The sequence below is a fragment of the Zingiber officinale genome, chromosome 4B, assembly GCF_018446385.1.
Source record: "Zingiber officinale cultivar Zhangliang chromosome 4B, Zo_v1.1, whole genome shotgun sequence".
Lineage (NCBI taxonomy): Eukaryota > Viridiplantae > Streptophyta > Magnoliopsida > Zingiberales > Zingiberaceae > Zingiber > Zingiber officinale.
The window spans coordinates 276787-297951 of record NC_055993.1 but is presented as its reverse complement, the minus strand read 5'-3'; the positions used below and the strand labels follow the sequence as shown (position 1 = coordinate 297951).

General features: G+C 36.7%; 3 protein-coding genes and 1 pseudogene across 4 annotated transcripts; 1 reads left to right on the top strand and 3 right to left on the bottom strand.

Moving 5' to 3' along the window:
• The first annotated feature begins 952 nt into the window (after nucleotides 1–952).
• Nucleotides 953–1130, top strand: LOC121978841 (annotated as a pseudogene).
• A 3070-nt stretch (nucleotides 1131–4200) lies between these two features.
• LOC121974295 (pyrophosphate-energized vacuolar membrane proton pump-like) lies at nucleotides 4201–10426 on the bottom strand. The gene is made up of 8 exons (XM_042525286.1): nucleotides 10068–10426; nucleotides 6710–7284; nucleotides 6206–6585; nucleotides 6049–6135; nucleotides 5632–5962; nucleotides 4945–5355; nucleotides 4793–4852; nucleotides 4201–4717 (listed from the first exon to the last, which is right to left on the bottom strand). Exons 1-8 carry the CDS (start codon nucleotides 10309–10311, stop codon nucleotides 4511–4513), a joined length of 2295 nt encoding a protein of 764 aa, XP_042381220.1. The 5' UTR covers nucleotides 10312–10426; the 3' UTR covers nucleotides 4201–4510.
• A 2577-nt stretch (nucleotides 10427–13003) lies between these two features.
• On the bottom strand, nucleotides 13004–20014 carry LOC121974292 (calmodulin-binding receptor-like cytoplasmic kinase 3). Of its 2 annotated transcripts, none has more exons than XM_042525282.1 (7): nucleotides 19477–20005; nucleotides 18580–18819; nucleotides 15805–16058; nucleotides 14999–15164; nucleotides 14811–14900; nucleotides 13586–13881; nucleotides 13004–13424 (listed from the first exon to the last, which is right to left on the bottom strand). In XM_042525282.1, exons 2-7 carry the CDS (start codon nucleotides 18692–18694, stop codon nucleotides 13221–13223), a joined length of 1125 nt encoding a protein of 374 aa, XP_042381216.1. In that variant the 5' UTR covers nucleotides 18695–18819; nucleotides 19477–20005; the 3' UTR covers nucleotides 13004–13220. The 2 variants fall into 2 exon arrangements, with proteins under 2 accessions (XP_042381216.1, XP_042381217.1); XM_042525283.1 differs by having other exon boundaries at nucleotides 13274–13424; nucleotides 13519–13881; nucleotides 19477–20014.
• Nucleotides 20015–20576: 562 nt separating this feature from the next.
• Nucleotides 20577–21159, bottom strand: LOC121974293. Its single transcript, XM_042525285.1, has 2 exons — nucleotides 21029–21159; nucleotides 20577–20950 (listed from the first exon to the last, which is right to left on the bottom strand). Exons 1-2 carry the CDS (start codon nucleotides 21103–21105, stop codon nucleotides 20692–20694), a joined length of 336 nt encoding a protein of 111 aa, XP_042381219.1. The 5' UTR covers nucleotides 21106–21159; the 3' UTR covers nucleotides 20577–20691.
• Between the last annotated feature and the right edge of the window lie 6 nt (nucleotides 21160–21165).

The window sequence follows — 21165 nt, the reverse complement described above, 5'->3', positions numbered from 1 at the left end:
AGCAACAAGATTGATGCGGCCCCAGTAAACCCTATTTGGTTGTACTAGGCTAATGCCCTGCGTAGCAATCACCAAGCCTGACTTCATCTGCCCATAACTAATTTAGCAACCAATAAAAAAATTATTACAATATTATAAATATACATTTTAATTTCCATTTTTTTAAAAAATGATCGATCAATTTTAACTTGAAGGGGAGTTTCGACGTAACTATAAAATTATTTTGTGTGACTTAAAAATAATATATTTGAGTAGCAGATATAGTCACTGGGTATAATAGGTTATACTCCTAAGATCTTGCATTGATAAAAGTTTCATATAACGAGATACTTATTTATCAATTTTAACTTACATAAATTATCAATTAAATTTATTTAATAAAAAATATGTAGCTGAAATTGACTGTGAATTATATATATAAAAAAAGAGTGTGCATAATAACTTGTGAAGGGTAGAAGAAAGAAAGAGAAAAAAAAAAATTAAGAATAATAATAGTGCAATATTAAATATGTTTTTGATTTTTAAAAATATTTTTATAAAAAAATATCAATTATATAACTAATAAATATTTTTAATTTATTAACTAAACTTAATTTTGATCATAAAAATTTTAAATTATGGATCAAAATCTAACTTTAATAATCTTACTGTTTAATAAAAATTTTGGACTATTTAATAAGTAATTTTAGTGAAGTCTAAAATTAAATTATGTTAATGTCCTTTTTTTTCACATTAAAAATAATTTTAAACTTTATTAGTAAATTTTTTATTATTTTTATATAAAAATATATACTTTCTGGATATCTACAAATTCACATTTTTAGTACATTAACTTACATTTTTTTTTTCCAAGTTCAATCCTTTTTTGTTGGAATACAAATCGATCACCGGTAATTATCTAGATAGCGGTGGTGATATGGAGAAGTTTCTATAAATATCTTGATTAGAAAGCATACCTTTCTCGACCATTTGACTAAGGTCAAGTGTAGTATCTATTCTTATCAATTTAATATCTGATATAAAAAATTAAATTATTTTTTTATGAGGGAGAGTTCTCACATTAGTTTACTGTTATGGTTCTCAAGCGTTGCCCTTACGTTACACTATTATACGGGTTTGACAAACCCTTACCAAGTCCAATTTATGAGTCGTAGGTACTAATTTATGCGTATACATATATTATATTACACATACCACTTATGTGCGTGATGACTAATAAAAAATTAAAATTATCAATTAAATTTAATTTTGACGAGTAAAAAAATTAAAAATAATCAAATTCAACTTTAATCTATAAAAAATTATTGGTTAAATCTAAAACGGTAATTTACCAAAGGGCGCATGTAGCTTTCTGAATTTACTAAGAAGCGCACGCTACTTTGATATTTACCAAAGAACGTATATTTTTAATTGCATTTCCCATTTTATCCTTCTGAGAAATCTGACTTTTTAATTTTCTCTGTTTTTTCTCACTCTCTCTTTCATTCCCCTCTCCTATGCATGCAACTAATCTTAATTTTCCTTTCCTCTCTTCTCTTTCTTCTCATTTTTTCTACGTGCATGCATAAAATAAGCCTGATATAAAATCATATCAGGCTTACATCAAAATCCACTAATGGACCTAGAGAGCTCCGATTGTGCTCATTTCAGTTTTTGTGAATTTTTTATGTTGGAAGGAATTCAAATATGTTATTCATTATTTATTTTAACTTACAAAAGGTATTAAAATATAATAAGAAAAATCAATAAAAATCCAATACATTGGGTCTGATATTGAATTATATCAGGCCCAATGTTGGGAAATTTTTACTAATTCTTTCTTAGTATAGTTTAATACATTCTAGATAATAAATAATGGATGACATATTTAAATTCTTTGCAATATCAGAAATCCACAAAAACTGAAATGGGTGCAATCGGAACTCTCTAGGTCAAAACTCACTGATGGACCTAGAGAGCTCCGATTGCGCCCATTTCAGTTCTTGTGGATTTCTGATATTGCAAAGAATTTAAATATGTTATTCATTGTTTATTTTGACTTTCAGAAGATGTTAAAAAAAATCAGCAAAAAACCTCCATAGTGGGCCTAATATGGAATCATATTAGGCCTAACATGGGCCTAATATGATTCATATCAGACCCAATGTTTGAGAATTTTTGCTAATTCTTTCTTATTACATTTTAATATCTTATGTAAGTCAAAATAAACAATGGATAGCATATTTAAACTCACAACATCAGAAATTCACAGAAACTAAAATGAGCGTAATCGGAGGTCTTTAGGTCTATTAGTGAATTTTGGTCAAAACATACTGATGGACCTGGAGAGCTCTGATTGTGCCTATTTAAGTTCCTGTGGATTTCTAATGTTGCAAGAAGTTCAAATATGCTATCCATTATTTATTTTGACATCTAGAAGGTGTTAAAATGTAATAAAAAATCAGTAAAAAAACCTCCATGTTAGGCCCACACATGAGGATTTTTGTCAATTCATCATTATTATAATTTTACACCTTTGTAGAAGTCAAAATAAATAATAGATCGATTTCTGAGATTACACAGAGTTCAAATATGCTATTTATTGATTATTTTGACTTCTTCAAATATATTAAAATGTTATCAAAAAATTAACTAAACTCTAAACGTCGTGGACTTGATATGATTTGTATATCAAACCTATGTTATGCATGCACCCGGAGTTGTGAGACTCACCCAAGAGTATGTACTGAATAGGTGTGTAGACTAACATTTCTCTCTCTCTTGGGTTCCAATATAATAGGGCTCCGAAGCATAGGCCTTATTTTCCTATGTCTTAAGTCGACTTTGATTGCCCCTGGATCATGGTAGGATGATAAGAGGTAGGACGGATTCCATACTATGACGGTTTGAAACTCACATAAGGCATCTCATATGCTTGTTGTGTTCGAATTAATCATGATATCAGGTCGTCCACTAGGACTCATCTGCTCTTCCCGAAGTTATCATGTGGCCTAAAAGAAATTTTATCGGATTGGACCAATCACCTCCTACATTAATTGAATAGTAAGAATTAATTGAATCATAACAATTAAGGTGACGTTTGTTTAAATGACAAGAATAATTATGGATATGAGTTTCATAGTAAGATAAAATAAGAATAGAAATAAAAATGAAATCATCTCGGTTTGACTTATTCCTATAAATCTAAAAATCATTCTCAAATTATTATTATTACCAAATTCATGATTTAAAATATTTTTTAATATCATTCTATTTCCTCATTTCAAAACCCGTTAACCAAATACCAATTGAATATTTGCATTATTCAAAAATATATTAAAAAAAATGGAGATAATTGCTCATCAGTCGATTTATTCAATTTTACCCCTACCATGAAGTTCCTCGTCCATTTATTTATTCGAGGTACAAATTCAAATCGACACAAGCATCCAAATCAAGTTGACTAAAACTACCCATATTCACACAATATTCTACTCGAGGTGCAAGTCAACGGCCATGTGCATGCATCCGAGACGTCATACGTAGACAAGCACAAAATCTAAATTATCTGCATCATGTGCCTTATTGTCCCCTGACCCTAACCATTTCATACACAATACTACATCTGTACTCAAACAACGACAAAAGTATATGCAATTAACAATGCGAGACATCTCGTAGACCTAAAACAAAGAAAATTAAAGAAGGAAGGCATGCCATTTAAATATCAGCCACGCGAACAGCGAGCAGTTGGAACCGACGCCAGCATCTCCCTATATAATAAACCATTGCCCACTGCCTACAATGGCACCACAACACAAGGATCAGCCCCATCTCTTCTTCTTCTGCAATGATCAAGTCACTGCCACTGGCTACCAATCCTATCAGCTACCTCATCAGAGCCTGTGCTCGATGCCTGGGTTTTCGCTCTCACACTGTAATTATATACGTCAATCTTTCTCTCATCTCATCTCTCTCTTCAATTTAATTAACCGTGTTAAATGTGTTGTTGGTCCGATAACTGAAATTGCAGGAGAGTGGGACAGTGATTCTAGTGGAACGAGGAGGAAGAGGCCCAACTCCGCCGCCAGTGCGTCAAGGGCCTGGAGGAAAGACCCACTCAGCTAATATTTGATGTATTTGAAGTGCTATTATCAATGGAAAAGTGCTTGCTTGGTGTGCAGCAATTTGTCTTAGATAAAACTTTCATGTAGACCGTGGTAAAACTATAGAACTGATGGAATTTCTTCCAAGAGTAATCACTGTCATCAATTCACCCTTATCACTCAACAGAAATCATCACCGTCAAGTCTATGTATTACAAGATTTGCTTGCCGGTGGTCGTCCGGTAGGACATCTAGGTGCCGACCTCAAAGGTCCAACAGCATATAAAAAACAATAACAAAGCAGCCAAAATGATTGAGGAATTCAAAAAGGGAACTAGAGTTCATAAACTATACTAGTTTATGCAGGGGTGAAAGATGAACTTGTGGTGATCTAAATTGGCAGTGATCACTACTCCACAATCGCTTTAGAATATCTTGAAGAGCAGGCCGCCGTGTGCGGCAAAGAAGGGTGCGAACACAAGCGACTCGACAGCCATAAGCTTGATGAGGATGTTGAGTGATGGCCCAGATGTGTCTTTCAAGGGATCCCCAATGGTGTCACCAATCACAGCTGCCTTGTGGGCATCCGAACCCTTGGGGCCAAGAGTTCTTGCATGCTCGGACGCGCCCGCCTGAACAAGTCGAGATTTCTCAATGTTAAGATGGGCTCGTGAAAATGCAAATGTAATGTATCAAGAATGTTATACCTCAATGTACTTCTTGGCATTATCCCAAGCACCACCGGTGTTTGACGCGGAGATAGCAATCTGTTTAGCAACAAGGGACGAGCATCAATATGAGATCGGTACGGTAGATTTTCATTCAAATTCATATTGTGAGAAAGCTACTTTCTGCGTACCTGAACTCCGGAAACGAGAGCACCAGCAAGAACACCAGATAGAGTTTCGACACCAAAGAGGGTTCCCACAATGAGTGGCGTGAGCATCACCAGAGCACCAGGAGGGATCATCTCCTTGATCGAAGCATCTGTGGAGATCTTGACGCAGGTGGCATAATCTGGTTTGGCATTGCCCTCCATAAGACCAGGAATGGTATTGAACTGTCTCCGGACTTCCTCGACCATCTCCAGCGCTGCTCTACCCACACTCTTCATGGTCATGGCAGAGAACCAATAAGGGAGCATGGCACCGACAATCAACCCAATGAAGACTTTTGGTGTGAGAACATCCACAGCGGAGATTGCTGCTCTACTAACAAAGGCACCGAAGAGGGCGAGGGAAACCAAGGCAGCAGAACCAATGGCAAATCCCTAAGAAAAAAGAAAGTAAAATTAGAACTACAATTTTGGATCCACAAACTAAGTCTAGGGAGAGTCATGAAATTAGGAGGATAGATCATGACAAATGTTTCAAGAGTATCAATATGTATCAACAGTCAAATGGAATCATCAAAAGTGCTTCTTCACAAAAACTACCTAATATGAAATGGGCCAAGTTCCAAACGCAATATAAGTTCTACAATATAACTGTCAATTATTTCAAGTTTTGAATGAAACACAGTACCCGTTGAACTGAAGATTCAGTACCTTTCCAATTGCTGCAGTAGTATTCCCAGCAGCATCCAATGCGTCAGTCCTCTCGCGAATCCTGTGGCTCATACCAGCCATCTCAGCAATGCCTCCAGCATTGTCACTAATGGGGCCATAAGCGTCGATTGCCAGACCAGTTGCAATAGTGCTCAGCATACCGAGTGCAGCAACTGCAATGCCGTACATGGCAGCGAGACTAAAGCTAACAAAAATACCCACAGCAATGGCAAAAATTGGGATGATGACCGATTTGTATCCCAAAGCAAGTCCAAAGATGACATTAGTTGCAGCACCAGTTCGGCAAGAATCAGCAACATCTTGCACAGGGCTGTAGTAAAGGAAATGTAAGGCAATCTATATATTAAGCACAATTACATAAGAATGGCCGAGAAAAGGAAATAAATAGTTTATAACCTGTACGCATTGCTTGTATAATATTCTGTAGTAAACCCAATAACCAGGCCAGCCCATAATCCCATGGCAACGCAGAAGAACAGCTCCCTAGCAAATAGAAAGATGCGGTCAGACTATTCTCAAACCTTTAATCATGGCACTAAGTCGGTGCACTTACCAATTTTTAACTAGCTTCTGCTCACCAAAATTGAAGATAGTGAAGGAAGATGGGAGAGCTATCCAGCTAACAAGTGCAATTCCAAGAGTCATAAGAGCAGTGGAGACAATTAGTTGCCTTTTAAGTGCAGGCTCAATTTCTTTCACTGCTTTTATTTCAAAAAAGTCGGTGGCAAACAGAGTAGTTATCAAGCAAACAATGATACCCATCGAACTGACAAGAAGGGGATAGCACATGGAGGTAAAATCATGGTTAATTCCAAAGGAAGAAATAGAGGCAACAACCAAAGCAGCACATGACGACTCAGCGTATGAACCAAAAAGATCAGATCCCATTCCAGCAATATCCCCCACATTGTCTCCAACATTATCAGCTATGACCTGCAATGTATTACCCATCATATAACTTATAGATTAGCTGATATGCTTACCTATCAACAAATTATCAACTACTAGTTCAGTATCAAGAAGACGCAGACAAACAATTTGCATCTAACAAACTTACAGCTGGGTTTCGGGGGTCATCTTCAGGAATGTTTCTCTCAACCTTACCAACTAGATCAGCACCAACATCAGCCGCTTTTGTATAGATACCACCACCAACTCTCCCAAAAAGAGCCATGGAAGACCCACCAAGACCATAACCAGTAATGGCTTCAAATAGGCCTTCCCAGTCATCTCCATAATACAATTTGAATAAGTTAATCGAAATATACAACACCAAAAGGCCATTTGCAGCTAGCAAAAAGCCCATAACTGCGCCAGATCTGAATGCAGTAATAAATGCTTTTCCAACACCTTTCCTTGCTTCTAAAGTTGTTCTTGCATTGGCAAATGTTGCAATTTTCATCCCAAGGAAACCAGACACAACAGAAGTGACAGCACCAAGCAAGAATGATAAAGTACTAAAGATAGCATTAGCAAGTGCTGGTTTGCAGTACTTATCCTTGCTGTAGGTGCATGGCTGTTCTTTTGTGCTAAAGCCTTCCACAGAACCAAGAAAAAGGAAGATCAGTATAGCAAAAACTGCCATGAAGATTCCGACATACTGGTATTCGGTGAAGAGGAAGGAAGTAGCTCCTGTTTTTTCAGTAAAAGAAAACATCAAGACAAAGTGCATCCATGGTTGGGTTATTCTAGGTACTTAAGTGAGTGACATAAGTAAAATAAGGGAGAAAAATGTTGAGAATAACATAGGCAGTATGAATTTGATGCTTATTGTAGTTGCCACTGCCTAAGTTGAGACTGACACAAAAACTGAAGTAAAAAACTTGCAGGCAAAATACATAGTTTCAAGGCAATCTATAAGTAGTGAAAGAATCGCGTAGCTCGTATTAAATATTATCAAAGATAATAACAATATTTAGTTGTAGATATGAAAAATGATAAATTTAACTTTAATCTCTCTTCAAAGTTCTTATTCATAAAGCAATGGTAAGGAAACTACAAACAGCTTAAAGATGTCATCTAAATGCTAAAAGGTGCATTACTGGAGCTTCTGGGAGTAAAAAGGTCACAAAGAGAAATTAGAACAGAAGTTGAACTATAAAAATTTGGTTTATTTCAAGATACATGAGTTTTGGAGAGCGGTCAGAAGTGAGTAAATTATGTCACAAAGCCACAAACTGTATATACAGATATAAGTGAATATCTTTGAAGATAAGGCAATAAATTATTATTTTTGAATCTCACTATGGAAAAACATTGGAAGTATAGATAGGGCAGTAAAATTTTGTTTTTGGATTTCATGGTATGAAAGACAGGGCACAGATGCCTGAAGCCTTGAGTATTTTTTTCAAAAATTTAGATGAACAATACCAGCTTATATATACTATTCAATGTGACATATAGTCACTATAACAAAGGTGTGTTAATGATGAAAAGATTATCACTAAAACCTTTAGTGACAATAATTTTATTTAGTTTCCTCAACGATAGGTCATTAGTAATAATTTCTTATTGCAAATTGACAATCTATTTTAAAATATTGTTGCTAGATAATACAATAATCGATATTATTATCCACATCTTTATCACTAAAATTTTTAGTGATAATTGTCTAATATTTGTTGGGATTCAAATCATTTTTTTTAGTGACCATGAGGAAATAAATAACAATGGATGAAGTTAACCATGATTGTTACAACCGCAGCAGACTGCAAAAAAATAACCCTTCTGAAGTTTCAAATGAAGAATTCCATCTTAACATGTTAAAGAGGCTCATGGTTCATATGAAGTTTGGGTTCAAAAATCACGCTCCTTCCAAAATACCAAAATTACACACTTTCTCACCCACTTAGCTCAAAATTTTTCTTTGAGCCTTTGAACTCATCTTGATCGAATGTTTGAAATTACAAACCCTTTGAACACTCAATGACACTCCCAGATATATTATGGTATATTTTCCTCTCTACAATGACCTGTTTTCAGCCACCAAGATGATTATTTCTAGGCTACCAAGGTAAATTCTGGAGCCTTTCAATTCAGAAAACTTGAATAACCTATCCATCACCGAAAACATTGAGGTATAGTTTTTGTTCTAAAATAACAAATTTTGGATCATCCAGTTGATTTTTGAAAATTTTGCTGCCATTACCTAATACTCCAACTAATCCTCGTTTATAATTTTCTATTCAAAATGAACATTATCAGTCCACATGTTGATTTGATGACCCAAAACACATCATTTTAGAAAGAAAAATATATTATAATATTTGTTGGAGTGTTGATTAGTGTACGTACCAAGCACTCTCGAGTTCATAAGATTAATAAAGGACGAATTAAAAAGTCTAAAATTCATTATGAACTAGCAATATCGAACCAAAGGTATTCATGGTTATAAAAAAAGGTGTGCGATTTGGATATTTTGGAAGTAGAGATTGTGGTTTTGGCAACTTTGGGTGCAGATTTGTAACTAGCTGTGGAACTGTCTAGTGAACTGGCACTGCCAAAAGTGTTGAACAGATCTACTCAGTTATGTAGTAGGTTGCAATCCAAAATGGCATACTGAAAGTATACTACACCTATTCAAGGACCAACAAAGAAGCTAGTCAATAGTGGTAGATAGTTATCTCACAACCAAACAGTATTAGCCACTCAACCTGTTAATCGAGCTACACCATGCATGAAACTACAAGAATTAGTATTCCTCATACTAATACAAGGAAATGGATCAAATCATGAAGGATTAGAGAAAGCTGTAGCTATCGGAGAAACTACGCTCATTAGAATTACAAATAAAGAAAAAGAGAACCATTATCACTGAGTACGAGTGAGGTTGACACTTCTCAGCCATGACAAACTTAACCTCGCACTAGAATACACGGACACTTGAAAAATAAAGAAAACACGCCGACATCTGAACTTCAACATTTTCATTTCTCAATGACCAAAAACTCGCTAGATGCCTTAATAAAATTGCAAAATCGCCACAAGGAAAAAAGAATACAAGTGTCGAAAACAAAGCCAAGTTGATAAAATAATTAAATCAGTACGACCCCTTTTAGCCGACTTTTTAGACAGAGCAACTTGAATTGAATAAAAAATTCCGAATTTGAACATGTAAAGTAAATTCATTTCTTTTCCCACTTAATAAAAAAAAATCCCCCTTCTGTATATGAGTATCTCAAATCACAAATCTAGGTGATTCAGAACGACGGAAGTTATGGTCTCTTAAGCTGTCTCCGTCTATACTGATCAAATTTACTATTGTAAAAAAGGACTAGTTCTCTTTGAATATGTTCAAGCACTCTTTTTCCCATCTAAGCATCCTTTGTCTAGCCATCTCCTATACTAGGCAATTCAGATCTATGAAATAGAACCATAACAGCTTACATAACTTTAAGAAAATGATAATGACGAACCTTCAGAGATGGCGCTCTGGATCTCGGCGCACTTCAACACCACGTTGTGATCATTGAGCCCTTCCTCCTCCTCGATGAGATAGTCGCCGTACCCATTCTTCTTACCAGCAGGCGCCTGTCTCTCCGCAGAGAGCTTCACGCGAGAAACCAGCAACCACTGGAAGAGCGCAAAAGCGATCCCGACGGCGGCCGCGACCGGGATCAAGATCTCCGTGAGCAGGTCCGAAAGGATCGCTGCTCCCATTGGCGGTTACCACAGCTGGGAAGCCCAGTAACGAGGTCGAGAGCAACCGCAGTGGCGGAGGTCGAGTGAGGGTTTTCGAGGTCTTGAATGCCTCACAAGCCCCGCTATTCCTACGGTTATATAGCGGAGGAGGCGGCGAAAGAGGCCGGAAATCAGGGGGAATATTGAGAATAAGGAAACAAATAGGGACGTATCCGAAAGTTTCCTTACGTAGTGGAGCCGCTTCGTCCTGCTCGCTGCCACGTATTAAAGCGATCCCCTTCCAGCGCATGCGCCAATTCGAACCGTCCGATCTAGCAATGGACGGAGCGATGGGCGGCGTGGGTCGGCGTGCGATCGGTGAGATATTCCCGAACAGATAACGTTGCTGCCGTCGGCTCCGAGAAGCGAGTGACGTGGTATCGCTTTAAAACCAAACTCGTTATCTGCACCCACCAATCCACCGTCACCGCCTACGAGGCAACGGCGGCGGTCCTACTCCACCGATTAGGAGGGTAGAAACGGCTGGCATTTTGAAACACGGACCGTAAAAATGGTAAATAGCAAATAGGAAAATATTATATATATAATTAATTTCATAATTGCAAAATAAATAATGTCACACACGTACTAATGACTCACCTCCAATCTTATTAAAATAAAATAAAAGAAAATACGATAAGGATTAATTAGCATATTTAGATACGCCCAGCAAAAACACGCAACCTTTTGTTCCCTATCGTCTATCACTTAATGACACATTAGTCACTCGACGTCCTCATCATAAGCGTAATTAACGTTCAAGTCTCAATCATTAAATTAACGGTAGGAATGGTAGGATGTCATTAATTAATCAACGGACGGTCTAGATTATTGATTCGCGCCAAGGATCGAACGATGCATGTAAGATTAATTTCTACGTGTTAATTAGTTCAAATGGAAAAGGATTGGGATGCTTCCAAAATGCATAAGGTTCTTAGATTCTTGCATTTAGTAGTGACATTTGTTCTTATACTTGGCATGGTAGATGCATGTCTCAGTCTGAATGATGAGAAAAAAGTTAATTATTCTGTGCTTTGGTTTGGATGGTACGTGGGATGGACGTTGCCCAGCCCTTGCATATCTTTAAGTAGATATGGGGAAGGAGATGTGCCTTCCCCAGATGAAAACTCCCCTTGAGACCTTTCGTGAAGTTATAAAGTTAAATTAAGTTTTAAGTTTTAGGTTCAAAAGTTGGAGACGTGGGTGTATTGAGCTTGGATTAGTGTTTTGGTTTAGGTGAAATTGAGTTACTTTTTAATCGAGGTGCATTTAGTAGTCAGCAATGTTTTTTTTTTTCTAAAAAAAAAACTAAAGAGAAGAATAAACCACACCTATTCTTATTATTGTTTAATGATCTCATGATTACTTTAGTCTATTTCCTTAAAGCACTAGAAATGGAAGAATCTATGTGTTTGATTGTTAAATCGGAGAGTACAATAAATGAAACGTATTAGAAGGCATGGTTTGTCATCATGTAAGTTTTTAAGTGCATTAATTAGATTGCCAAAGTAATAAAATCTTGCTTTGGCCAAAATAAGCAAATATATATATATATATATAGGGCCCAATGTTAATACTATTAATTTGTCGGATTACATTATTGCAATTGATAGGAATGTTGATGTAAAAGAATTGAAGAGGGAAGAAGAAATATGGGAAATAAAGTTCAGGTCAAGCCAACTACTCTTGTAGAAGGAAGTAAGCAATTTGACATTAAGATTGTGTCTAGTAGTCCATTGTTACATAATTTACTCTCATGGTCTAGGCTTTCCTATGAATAGTCATCTTGACCTACTTCGAATCTTTTCTGCGAGTATCCGATCACCCTGACTCACTCCGGATCAACCCTCAACTTCGTTCCTATCCTATATTATATTTGATCTGGACCATGACTCTGATGTCATTTGTCCATTTTGGACCTAGGTCCTTATGACTTTGCTCTTGCGCTCTCCCGAAAAAGTCTCATACCAATGGAGATATCTTACATCCTTTTAATCCCATGATCTTTCTCAATCTTTCCAATGTGAGACTTGATTGAATCCCAATACTACTCTTATCTCAAGTAAATAAATTTTAAAATAATTAATTATATTATCATATGATTTTTAAGAAGAATGGGAGCTTTCGTGTAATGGTAAAGTTTTTGTTTTGTGACCAAAATGTCATGGGTTCGAATCCTAGAAATAGCTTCTTGCAAAAAGTAGGATAAGACTGCGTACAATGGATCTTTTCTCGAGATCCCGCATAGCGAGAGCTTCGTGCATCGGGATGGTTGTCCTTTTATATGATTTTTAGTAAGTTATTTTATTAAAAGAGGAGCATAATTTATGAGTCATTCAATTTAACAACTTAAAAAAAAAAACTATCATAGTAATTATCCTATAATTCTATAATTATCTTTAGGGCTAAGTAGGTCATTTCAATTTGGAATTATATACAAAAATTTTAATTGGCAATCTAATCATATTATATACTTGATTCAAACTGACGCTACTTAAAACACATTCAATTCAGAGCATGTGAATAAATGAGAATGAAAAATACTGAAAGATATTTGTGTTTAATTCCTTCATATTCTTATCATATTAATTTTTGATTACTTACAAATTTTATTTTGATTTCTTTCAAAATATCATAATATAGCTTCATTTAGTATATTTTTGCACAGCTATTCCTCTAATCCTCTTGTATGCAAAAGTATGCTTCATCACCAATCCACAATATTGCACACCTTGCTTTTTAACATACACTAAGAACTGTTCAAAAGGCAATGCTCGACTGCAAAATTGAAAAGATGTTGAAGGTTTGTAGTACAACAAAGGGTTAATTCGCACTGAATAAGTCATTCAATTGTTGTGGCCACACTTCTGCACAATATGATAATAACTTCATGAACTCCCACTAGTGTAGTCTTTCCTTATCCCCCAAAGCTGTTCGACAACTTCTCGCATGGCCGGTCGATCTTTGCGTGTAGGAGCAGCACACTTAAAAGCCAAAGCAAGTATCTTCTTTACTACCAGATCTGCCACCACTTCATGCATCTGAGGATCCAGTATTTGCCTCTCGTTGCCTTCCTTATATTTGTTGAAGGCCTGCATTGTAGGCAATTTAAGGATGAAATCAATACTGTTTCACGAAAAACAAATAGTCTAAACTTTAGTTCTATGTCAAGTCCTGTCGAGATACCTGGACGATCCAAAATACTGAGATGAGTTAGCATGCTACAATAAAGGAGGCAGTATGATGATCTTACCCATCTCACAGTAATCCTTTCATCAGATCTCTTTATATCTACTGGGCCGCGGGCCGAAAGAATTTCCAGCAGCAAAATTCCGAAGGAGAAAACATCACTCCTCACTGTAAGTTTACATGTTTTCAGATATTCTGGATCAACATAACCAACTGTCCCTTTTACCTTGGTCTGAATGTGAGTCTGATCAGCTTCCATGGGTCCAGTTCGAGCGAAGCCAAAGTCAGCGACCTTGGCTCTAAAGCCTTCAGTGAGTAAAATGTTTGATGACTTCACATCACGGTGAATGATACTCTTCTCTGGAAGTATAGTACATCAAAAGCATATTATTAGAAACTTTTCGAGTCACATAAATACAGGATGTGCTCAGATAGTCAGACATCGAAATGCCATTAAGCATACATTATCAAGCCGTGCAACGGTGCAGGTTCCAGTTATTTGATTTGTATGCGAATTTTGAGGAAGAATTGCTAATGTGGACATTTTATATTCAGTATTGGATGCATGCACTTGAAACTTGCAATAATACAAAGAAGAATTTCCTTGCAGGACAACCAATTAACAGCGCAACCGCCACTTTGCAGGTTGAAATCTGTCCCTACAAGGATTTTAGTCATTATGCTTTCTGCTATACAATTGCTCATCACTTTATCAAGTGTATTGCAATAAAGAACAACTAAAACTCAAAGTATATATTGATATATGATCTTAAGTTCTTAAGTATAATGAAGTATGACTTATGTGACTACCATTTGCCTTAATGAAAAGAAATCATTGAAGGGTCTTCCTCTATCATGATTTGTGAGAGTGTCCACCTTGTCTATTACCAACCAACCAACCAAATTAATGCTTTCCTGTACACTGCTTGCTAGCATAGATTCAAACTACAGACTTGCCAGACTGAAAGAAAGCTCTGCTTTCTATCTTGCCCTTCCTCCTCCATATCCTTGAAAAAATGCTAATTGCATATATCCCGATCGATTATGTTTCTTATAAACTAAGGATGTTAATGAAACGCCAATAATTTCATTAAGGATGTGAAGGTGAAAAAATGAATTGAATAGGATGTGAAGATGAGAAAATGAACTGAATCCTTGGTGAAATTATATATTTCAAAAGTCATATTTCTCTTTCTTGGTTTTTTAGAGAGAGAGAGAGTATGACTAGCTAGAATCTATCAAGAAAACTTTCTTATGGGAAGCAACAACAGGAGCTCAGAGATTGTCACCTGCATAGTGATGGAGATATGTTAATCCATGAGCAACATCAATGGCTATTTCTAACCGTTGACTGAAATCCAAAATCTTCCCGTACTTACCTGCAAATTAGTAGAAATATGAATTGGCTTTAGGCTAAATCATCCATTGCTTATTAAGCTAATCCATCTATTGCTTACTAAGCATGAAGGCCTCTTACCATCTAAATGCTCCCGCAGGGTGCCATTTGGCACATACTCAGTAATTATAATAAACTCATTTCCTTTATCAGTATAACCAAGTAATCTGACCAAATTTCTATGTTCAATTCTAGCGAGGAGTTCAACTTCATTTTTGAATTCCGCATGGATAGTAGCAATGTGTTCCTGTCGAGAATACAAACTGTCAAGAGTGTAACCATGCTCCTGGGGATTTGAGATTAAGTGATCTCAAACAGCAACCCAAATAATAAAATTAAAAATATATTAAATAGAAATTACTCCATGATTAAAAAATAAGATTGAATTCTCAATACAGACGCACATCTTGAATTTTGTTCTTAAAAGGAGATATCGGTAGTCGTAAGCATAACAGCAAAACAAGCAAATTAAGATGATGCTGAAAATTGAAATACTAATATAGGAATGAATTTATCACATATCTAGAGAAAGAAAGTTGTGCTTCTTGATCTCATCAATTGTGGATAAATACATAAGAGAAATTTGTTGTCGTAAATATGATAGATTAAACCATTCAGCATGCAGTTTGCATCTAATGACATGTTAATCCAGATTAGTGTATGGTTCTCGTTTTCTGACATGGATGAGTAAAAGTGATAAATGAGATCCTCTAAATTTCCCAGCTATTAAGAGCTTTTATACAATAAACACTTGATGGAGGACAAGATCCATAACAGAATAATCAAAAGACATCTAACAAAATACTCAGATTAAAATTTTGAATACTATGTTTAAAAGTATGAACATCTGTCATTTCTTTAATTATGAATGTGATCGTTAGAATTACCTTCTTTGCTCGCTTTATAGCAATAAGCTGTCCACCATGTAGCTCAGCCTTATAGACTGTTGCAAAATCACCTTTGCCAATTACTTGTGTGGATGAGAAATTTCGTGTAAGTTTGATGATCTCGTTGAGGCTGAGATTTAAAGGTTCAAGTTTATTTGGTTGTGGAGACAATGAAAATCGAGATGGACTTGGAGGTACTCTATATGGAGTTCCTGGCGTCCTTCCTGAATTTGATCCGACCTCCAAAGAGTTCACTGTAGCAGCAGTAGATAATTGTTGATGAATGTCTTGATTGTGGTGATTAATTGTGACAGAGAGGCCATCAGTTTGAACACAGAAAAAAGAAATCTACAAAAACCTACCAGAATGAACCTCTTGTAATTTAGGAAAGGCACAAGTAATACAGGGAACTGGATGAAAAATAATAGCATAATAATTTGATGAAGGAAGTGCATCTATACGGTTTATAGGTCAAGTTATCAGAGCATAAGATGAAAATTGACACAGTAGTAGTTTAATGTGACTTTTGATGCATTTATAGTGCATTAGAGTGAAATGCTATGCTTTTATGTCATACTAGTTCTACCAAAACTAAGGTAGCATTTGGTTTAGGGGTTTGAGAATGAGGAAATGGATTCATTCCTAAACCTTGTGCTTGGTTGATGGGAATGGAATCAAGATTGTGGAATGAAACCTAAAAACTTAGGTATTGATGAAACCCACATCTTCCCTTGGATTTTGATAGGAATGAGCATGGAAATTAAGTTTTGGACAAAAATACCCTTAATATATTTGTTCAATTTTTCTTTCATTTCACTTTTTCTCTCTTTATTCTCTCTCATCATACTTTCTCTCTCCTCATTTTCTCATCATACTTTCTCTCTCAACATATTTTCTCTCTCCTCATTCTCTCTCATCACACATTCTCTACCATTTTCTCCCTATATTCTCTCCCATCACACACTCTCTCTCCTCATTTTTCTCTCTCTTCATTCTCTTCCATCACACTTTTTCTTTCATCACACTGTCTCTCCCATTACACATTCTCTCCCCATTTTTTTCATCACACTTTCTCTCTCCTTAATCTCTCCTACCATACTCTCTCTCCTCATTTTCTCTCATCACACTTTCCCTCTCTTCATTCTCTCCGATCACACTTTCTTTCCTCATTTTCTCTCATCACACTTTCCCTCTCTTCATTTTCCCATCACATTTTCTCTCTCATAATTCTCTCTCATCATACTTTCTCTCTCCTCAATCTCTTCTCATTTTCTCTCATCATACTTTCCCTCTCATCATACTTTTTCCCTCCTCAATCTCTCCTATCGCGCTCTCTCTCAAGTCTCACCATAGTTCACTCTCTTCATTTTTTTCTCATCATTCTCTCACAACATATTTTTCTCTCACATCTATTTTTTTCTCTTATTTTCCTCTAAGGATAAAAAAGTAAATTTAGGTTCATTCCGATTGAAAACATTTAACTAACCAAACATTATTTTTAAGAATGATACCTAAGCTCATATCCATTCCCATTCCATAATACTATGATACTCATTCCCATTCTGATTCCTAAGAGTGAACCAAACACCACCTGAATACATTTTATGAGGGCCATGTAACATCAATTGCGAAAAGAATTAATAGCTGTACAAAGCAATTGAACTAACAAAAATTGCTTAGACTAACAAAATAATTGGTTGTTGTGGCATTTTAACTATGAACAAGTTTTTTCAGTTATGATAAGTTCCACAGCATGCCAGAATAATGGTTTTGTATATCGTCAGGGGTGATTGCCAACATTTCTTGAATGTTGTTAGGTGCTGGTTTGAAAGGAACCAAGTGTAGCACATTGTACCTTTTATTGCTTATTAGTTATTACTTGTTTATTGCAGATATCCACGAAATGATTTTTTGAGCTAGATTCTTTTATCTGATTTGCTTTATCACATTTCCCAAAATTACTACACTAAATTCCTGGTTTACGGTGAACTAACTGCACTGTTGAAGTATGCAAGTATTAACATTTGAAAATTTCAGGTTGGCACTGGGGTTAGGACCCAGTGAGTCCTACAGGCTAGTAGTACACTTAAAAATGCAAAATTGGTGGTTGCTATTTGACTATCACACATATACAACGGAATAGTTCTGGTGATGTACAGACATTTTTAATATAGGAATTCTAAAAGGGTCAATCAACATTTTTGAAGCCTCAAATCTTCAAGAATCCTTGCATTGCTGTTCTGCTATTACAATAGAAAAATCATGTTTCACCAAAAAGCATTTTTCTCTCAGAAGTCAGCAAGCTTTATTGCTATCGCTGCCCTAAGAGATCAATCATTAAGTCTTCAAGTGCATTCATCAACAGAAGTATTTCCTAAACCTTCATTCCTACTACTCTATAAATAATTTGTAGTAATAACTTTTCTCCAATTCACGTTTCCGAGACTCGAACGTGATCTCTAGGTTACATGACAGCAACTTTACCGTTGCACCAAGACTCCCCTTTGGCTCTTTACAATTCATTGCATCAAATAAAATCATATACCACAAAGAGCTGCTCCATGAGGTCGAGACAAAAATATTAACTTCTAAAATTCAAAAAATGTGAAAGAACACAATTAGAAAGGTAATATCTAATAAAATGTAACAATTTGAAACCCCAAAACAACAAACTGTCCACCATGAAACTTATGCTCGATATTCAAAATGCATAATTTTAAGATTAGTAATCCTTTTGGAAACTTGAATTGAGGAACAGACTAGTAATTATCTTACACAAAGTTGAATCACCACTTAGAACAGGATCCTCACTAGTGTCTTTGCTCTTTGAACTACAACAAGGACAAACGAGGCTGCAACACAGCCAGAAACCTTCTGAAACAGACAACATAACACTATCTGATGTTGCACCTGAAGTATAGTGATTTTACTCCTTCTGATTTAGTTTGCCAATGATGTAGGCATCAAAAGGTGAACGCAGACGAAGGTTTTCCACTTTCAGTTTTATCAGGCCCCCTATACAAAAATAATTAGAAGAAGCTATAATGTCCCAATGGATGCTCCATGCAAAAGAAAATCAACATAATCTAAGAAAATGATCAAAATCATCTCCTGTAAATAATTACTTTTTGTATGAATTAGGAAAATAATATTATTTCATGAATTGTTCTCATTTCTGCTGTTATAAGAAAGAAGTGTACTTATACTATGATTTATATAGCATAGATGAATAACGAACCAAGAATACAGAAAAGGGTTACCAATTCAACATATGGAGTAATAAAGACAATCCAAACAAACCTAAATAAATCAAGATGAGTGTTTCCTCGCTTTCCCTTTTTGCCAACGCTATTATTCTTCTTGGTAACTTTTAAAGTCAATGTGCATTTATCACCTAATAAAACCTATATCTATTGTCGAATTCAGTCTGGTCTTGCAAATATTAAGTCACATTATATATTTTAGGTCTAGGGACAGACTGCCAAGAACTAGCAACTGCCCAATGTATCACAAAAATAAACAGTCATTATTAACATACATACAGAATTGCTTACATAACTGAAAGCCCAGAAAACAAATTCTCTGAGTAAAGCGGATTGCCCGAACACAGTATTCTCGTAGCAAATTCTTTTCTGCACAATTAACTAAAAAGAGGAAAAATGGGGAAATTACCCGAGAAACACGGACCCAATGCTCAGGGGCAAATACTAGCAAGTCAAGGCCGCAATAATCCTTGCTACTGCTTCGCGAAGTACAACTCTAGCTTAGCACTTGCCAAAGCAGCGTAACAATCCACCTCCTCCGTACTAAACTGGGCTCGCATCCATCCAGAAATCCAGCAACACAAGATCGACGGCCCTAGCCAACGACTAAAGCCGATGCGCGCGGTAACCAAACTGGAGCACAGATTTTCCTAGCAGGAAGACGGGCATTTACGGTGCATCAGCATCGTCGTCATCTGAGGGTCGCCTCATCGAACTGATCGCCGAATCATGGCACGAGTACAGCCGAGATTGGGCGATGCTCAATGCCGCCTGAGAAATCCTGTCCGGGGAAACGATGCGATTGGCGATTGCGAGAAGGGAACGCGATCAGGCGAGAGAGAAAGATGGAGATTCTTCGGAAGACTTGCAAAGACTTGAAGTTTTGTTTCCCGTCCATTATGACGGCGGTTCGGTTTCGGAGTTGAAGAAAGGGCATTTGAGCGTTCATACAAAACGACGACGAGTCGACGACGCTGACGGAACAGTCCCTGCCGTTCGTGGTTATACCCGAAAAGAAGCAACTGGGAGCCACAATATTGCGGTATTGCCGAATGAATTGTCAGGTATATCTGCGGGTCAACAAACGGAAGAATCAACGCGGACAAAGCCAAGGGTAGTGGGAATCGGCAAGGGTCCGGCGACACGTGGGAGCACGAAATGGAATAACGGGTTTGTACAAGTGTCGATATGTTATTGGCAAAAATGGTACCTCGATGTTCGTCTGGAATGGCTGGGGATGAGAAGTTTATATATATATATATATATATATATATATATATATATATATAATATTAGACCAGCAGCGATACCTTCATCTGTATCTTCTAAGCAGCTAAGCTCTTGCAGTAATATGAAGTTTGGTTTGTGTTCTTATAGCAGAACGCTGATTGTACCAGAAGTTCTGCAAACACTCCCAAACCAGCTTCTGCTTTCATCATGTGATTTTTTTTCATAAGTAAACTCTTAAAGAGCAAAATGAAAATTTCTAAAACTTAAGATTTTATTCGATTTGACATAAACCTAGCTAATCTTATTGGACCATCGAAAGAGAATTTGCGTAATACAAATTCAATTTACAAATCACATATATATATTGATAGCTGCATGTATTAATTCTTGGAAATCACGAAGGCTTGACGGAAGAAGGCATGGAGTTAGACCGCCGCATCCACGCCGTGGACTGGGAGCGGTGGTGCCGGCAGCGGAAGGAGCCCTGGTGCGTCGTCGGCGAGCAGAGGCACATGCCGCCGCCGCCGCCCTTGGGAGAAGCCAGGGACTTGGAAGCGCCGTTTCCCTTCTCTTTCTTGCCGCCTTCGCCACTTGCAGCGGCGGCCGCCGCCATGGCGCCATTGGAAGCCATCTCTGAACAACGAAGAGAATCTCTGCAATTATGGCGAATGATTCGTACCTTCGGAAGACAATGTTTATATACAGAAAAGCACTAGAAATTTCAGTTTCACCCTCGGTATATTTCTGATCCTCGTGCAAAATACAAGGGGGGAAATAGAATTTGAAACAGCAGCGGTTGGGTGGGCATCGTAGTGATTGTCCCGATCACCAAAGCCTTAATTCAATCTTCCACGCCTCTTGAAGACAT

What these genes read in the sequence shown, in the direction of transcription:
- LOC121974295 (XM_042525286.1), bottom strand. Translation starts at nt 10,311, where the DNA reads ATGGGAGCAGCGATCCTTTCGGACCTGCTCACGGAGATCTTGATCCCG. An exon ending in CCAGAGCGCCATCTCTGAAG is followed by an intron (nt 7,285 to 10,067) that starts GTTCGTCATTAT and finishes CTGAAAAAACAG; the next exon opens with GAGCTACTTCCTTCCTCTTC. An exon ending in CTACTGCAGCAATTGGAAAG is followed by an intron (nt 5,356 to 5,631) that starts GTACTGAATCTT and finishes CTTTTTTCTTAG; the next exon opens with GGATTTGCCATTGGTTCTGC.
- LOC121974292 (XM_042525282.1), bottom strand. Translation starts at nt 18,694, where the DNA reads ATGTTGTCTGTTTCAGAAGGTTTCTGGCTGTGTTGCAGCCTCGTTTGT. An exon ending in ATATCTCCATCACTATGCAG is followed by an intron (nt 13,882 to 14,810) that starts GTGACAATCTCT and finishes CTATACTTCCAG; the next exon opens with AGAAGAGTATCATTCACCGT. An exon ending in AAAGGATTACTGTGAGATGG is followed by an intron (nt 13,425 to 13,585) that starts GTAAGATCATCA and finishes CCTACAATGCAG; the next exon opens with GCCTTCAACAAATATAAGGA.
- LOC121974293 (XM_042525285.1), bottom strand. Translation starts at nt 21,105, where the DNA reads ATGCCCACCCAACCGCTGCTGTTTCAAATTCTATTTCCCCCCTTGTAT. An exon ending in GGATCAGAAATATACCGAGG is followed by an intron (nt 20,951 to 21,028) that starts GTGAAACTGAAA and finishes CCATAATTGCAG; the next exon opens with AGATTCTCTTCGTTGTTCAG.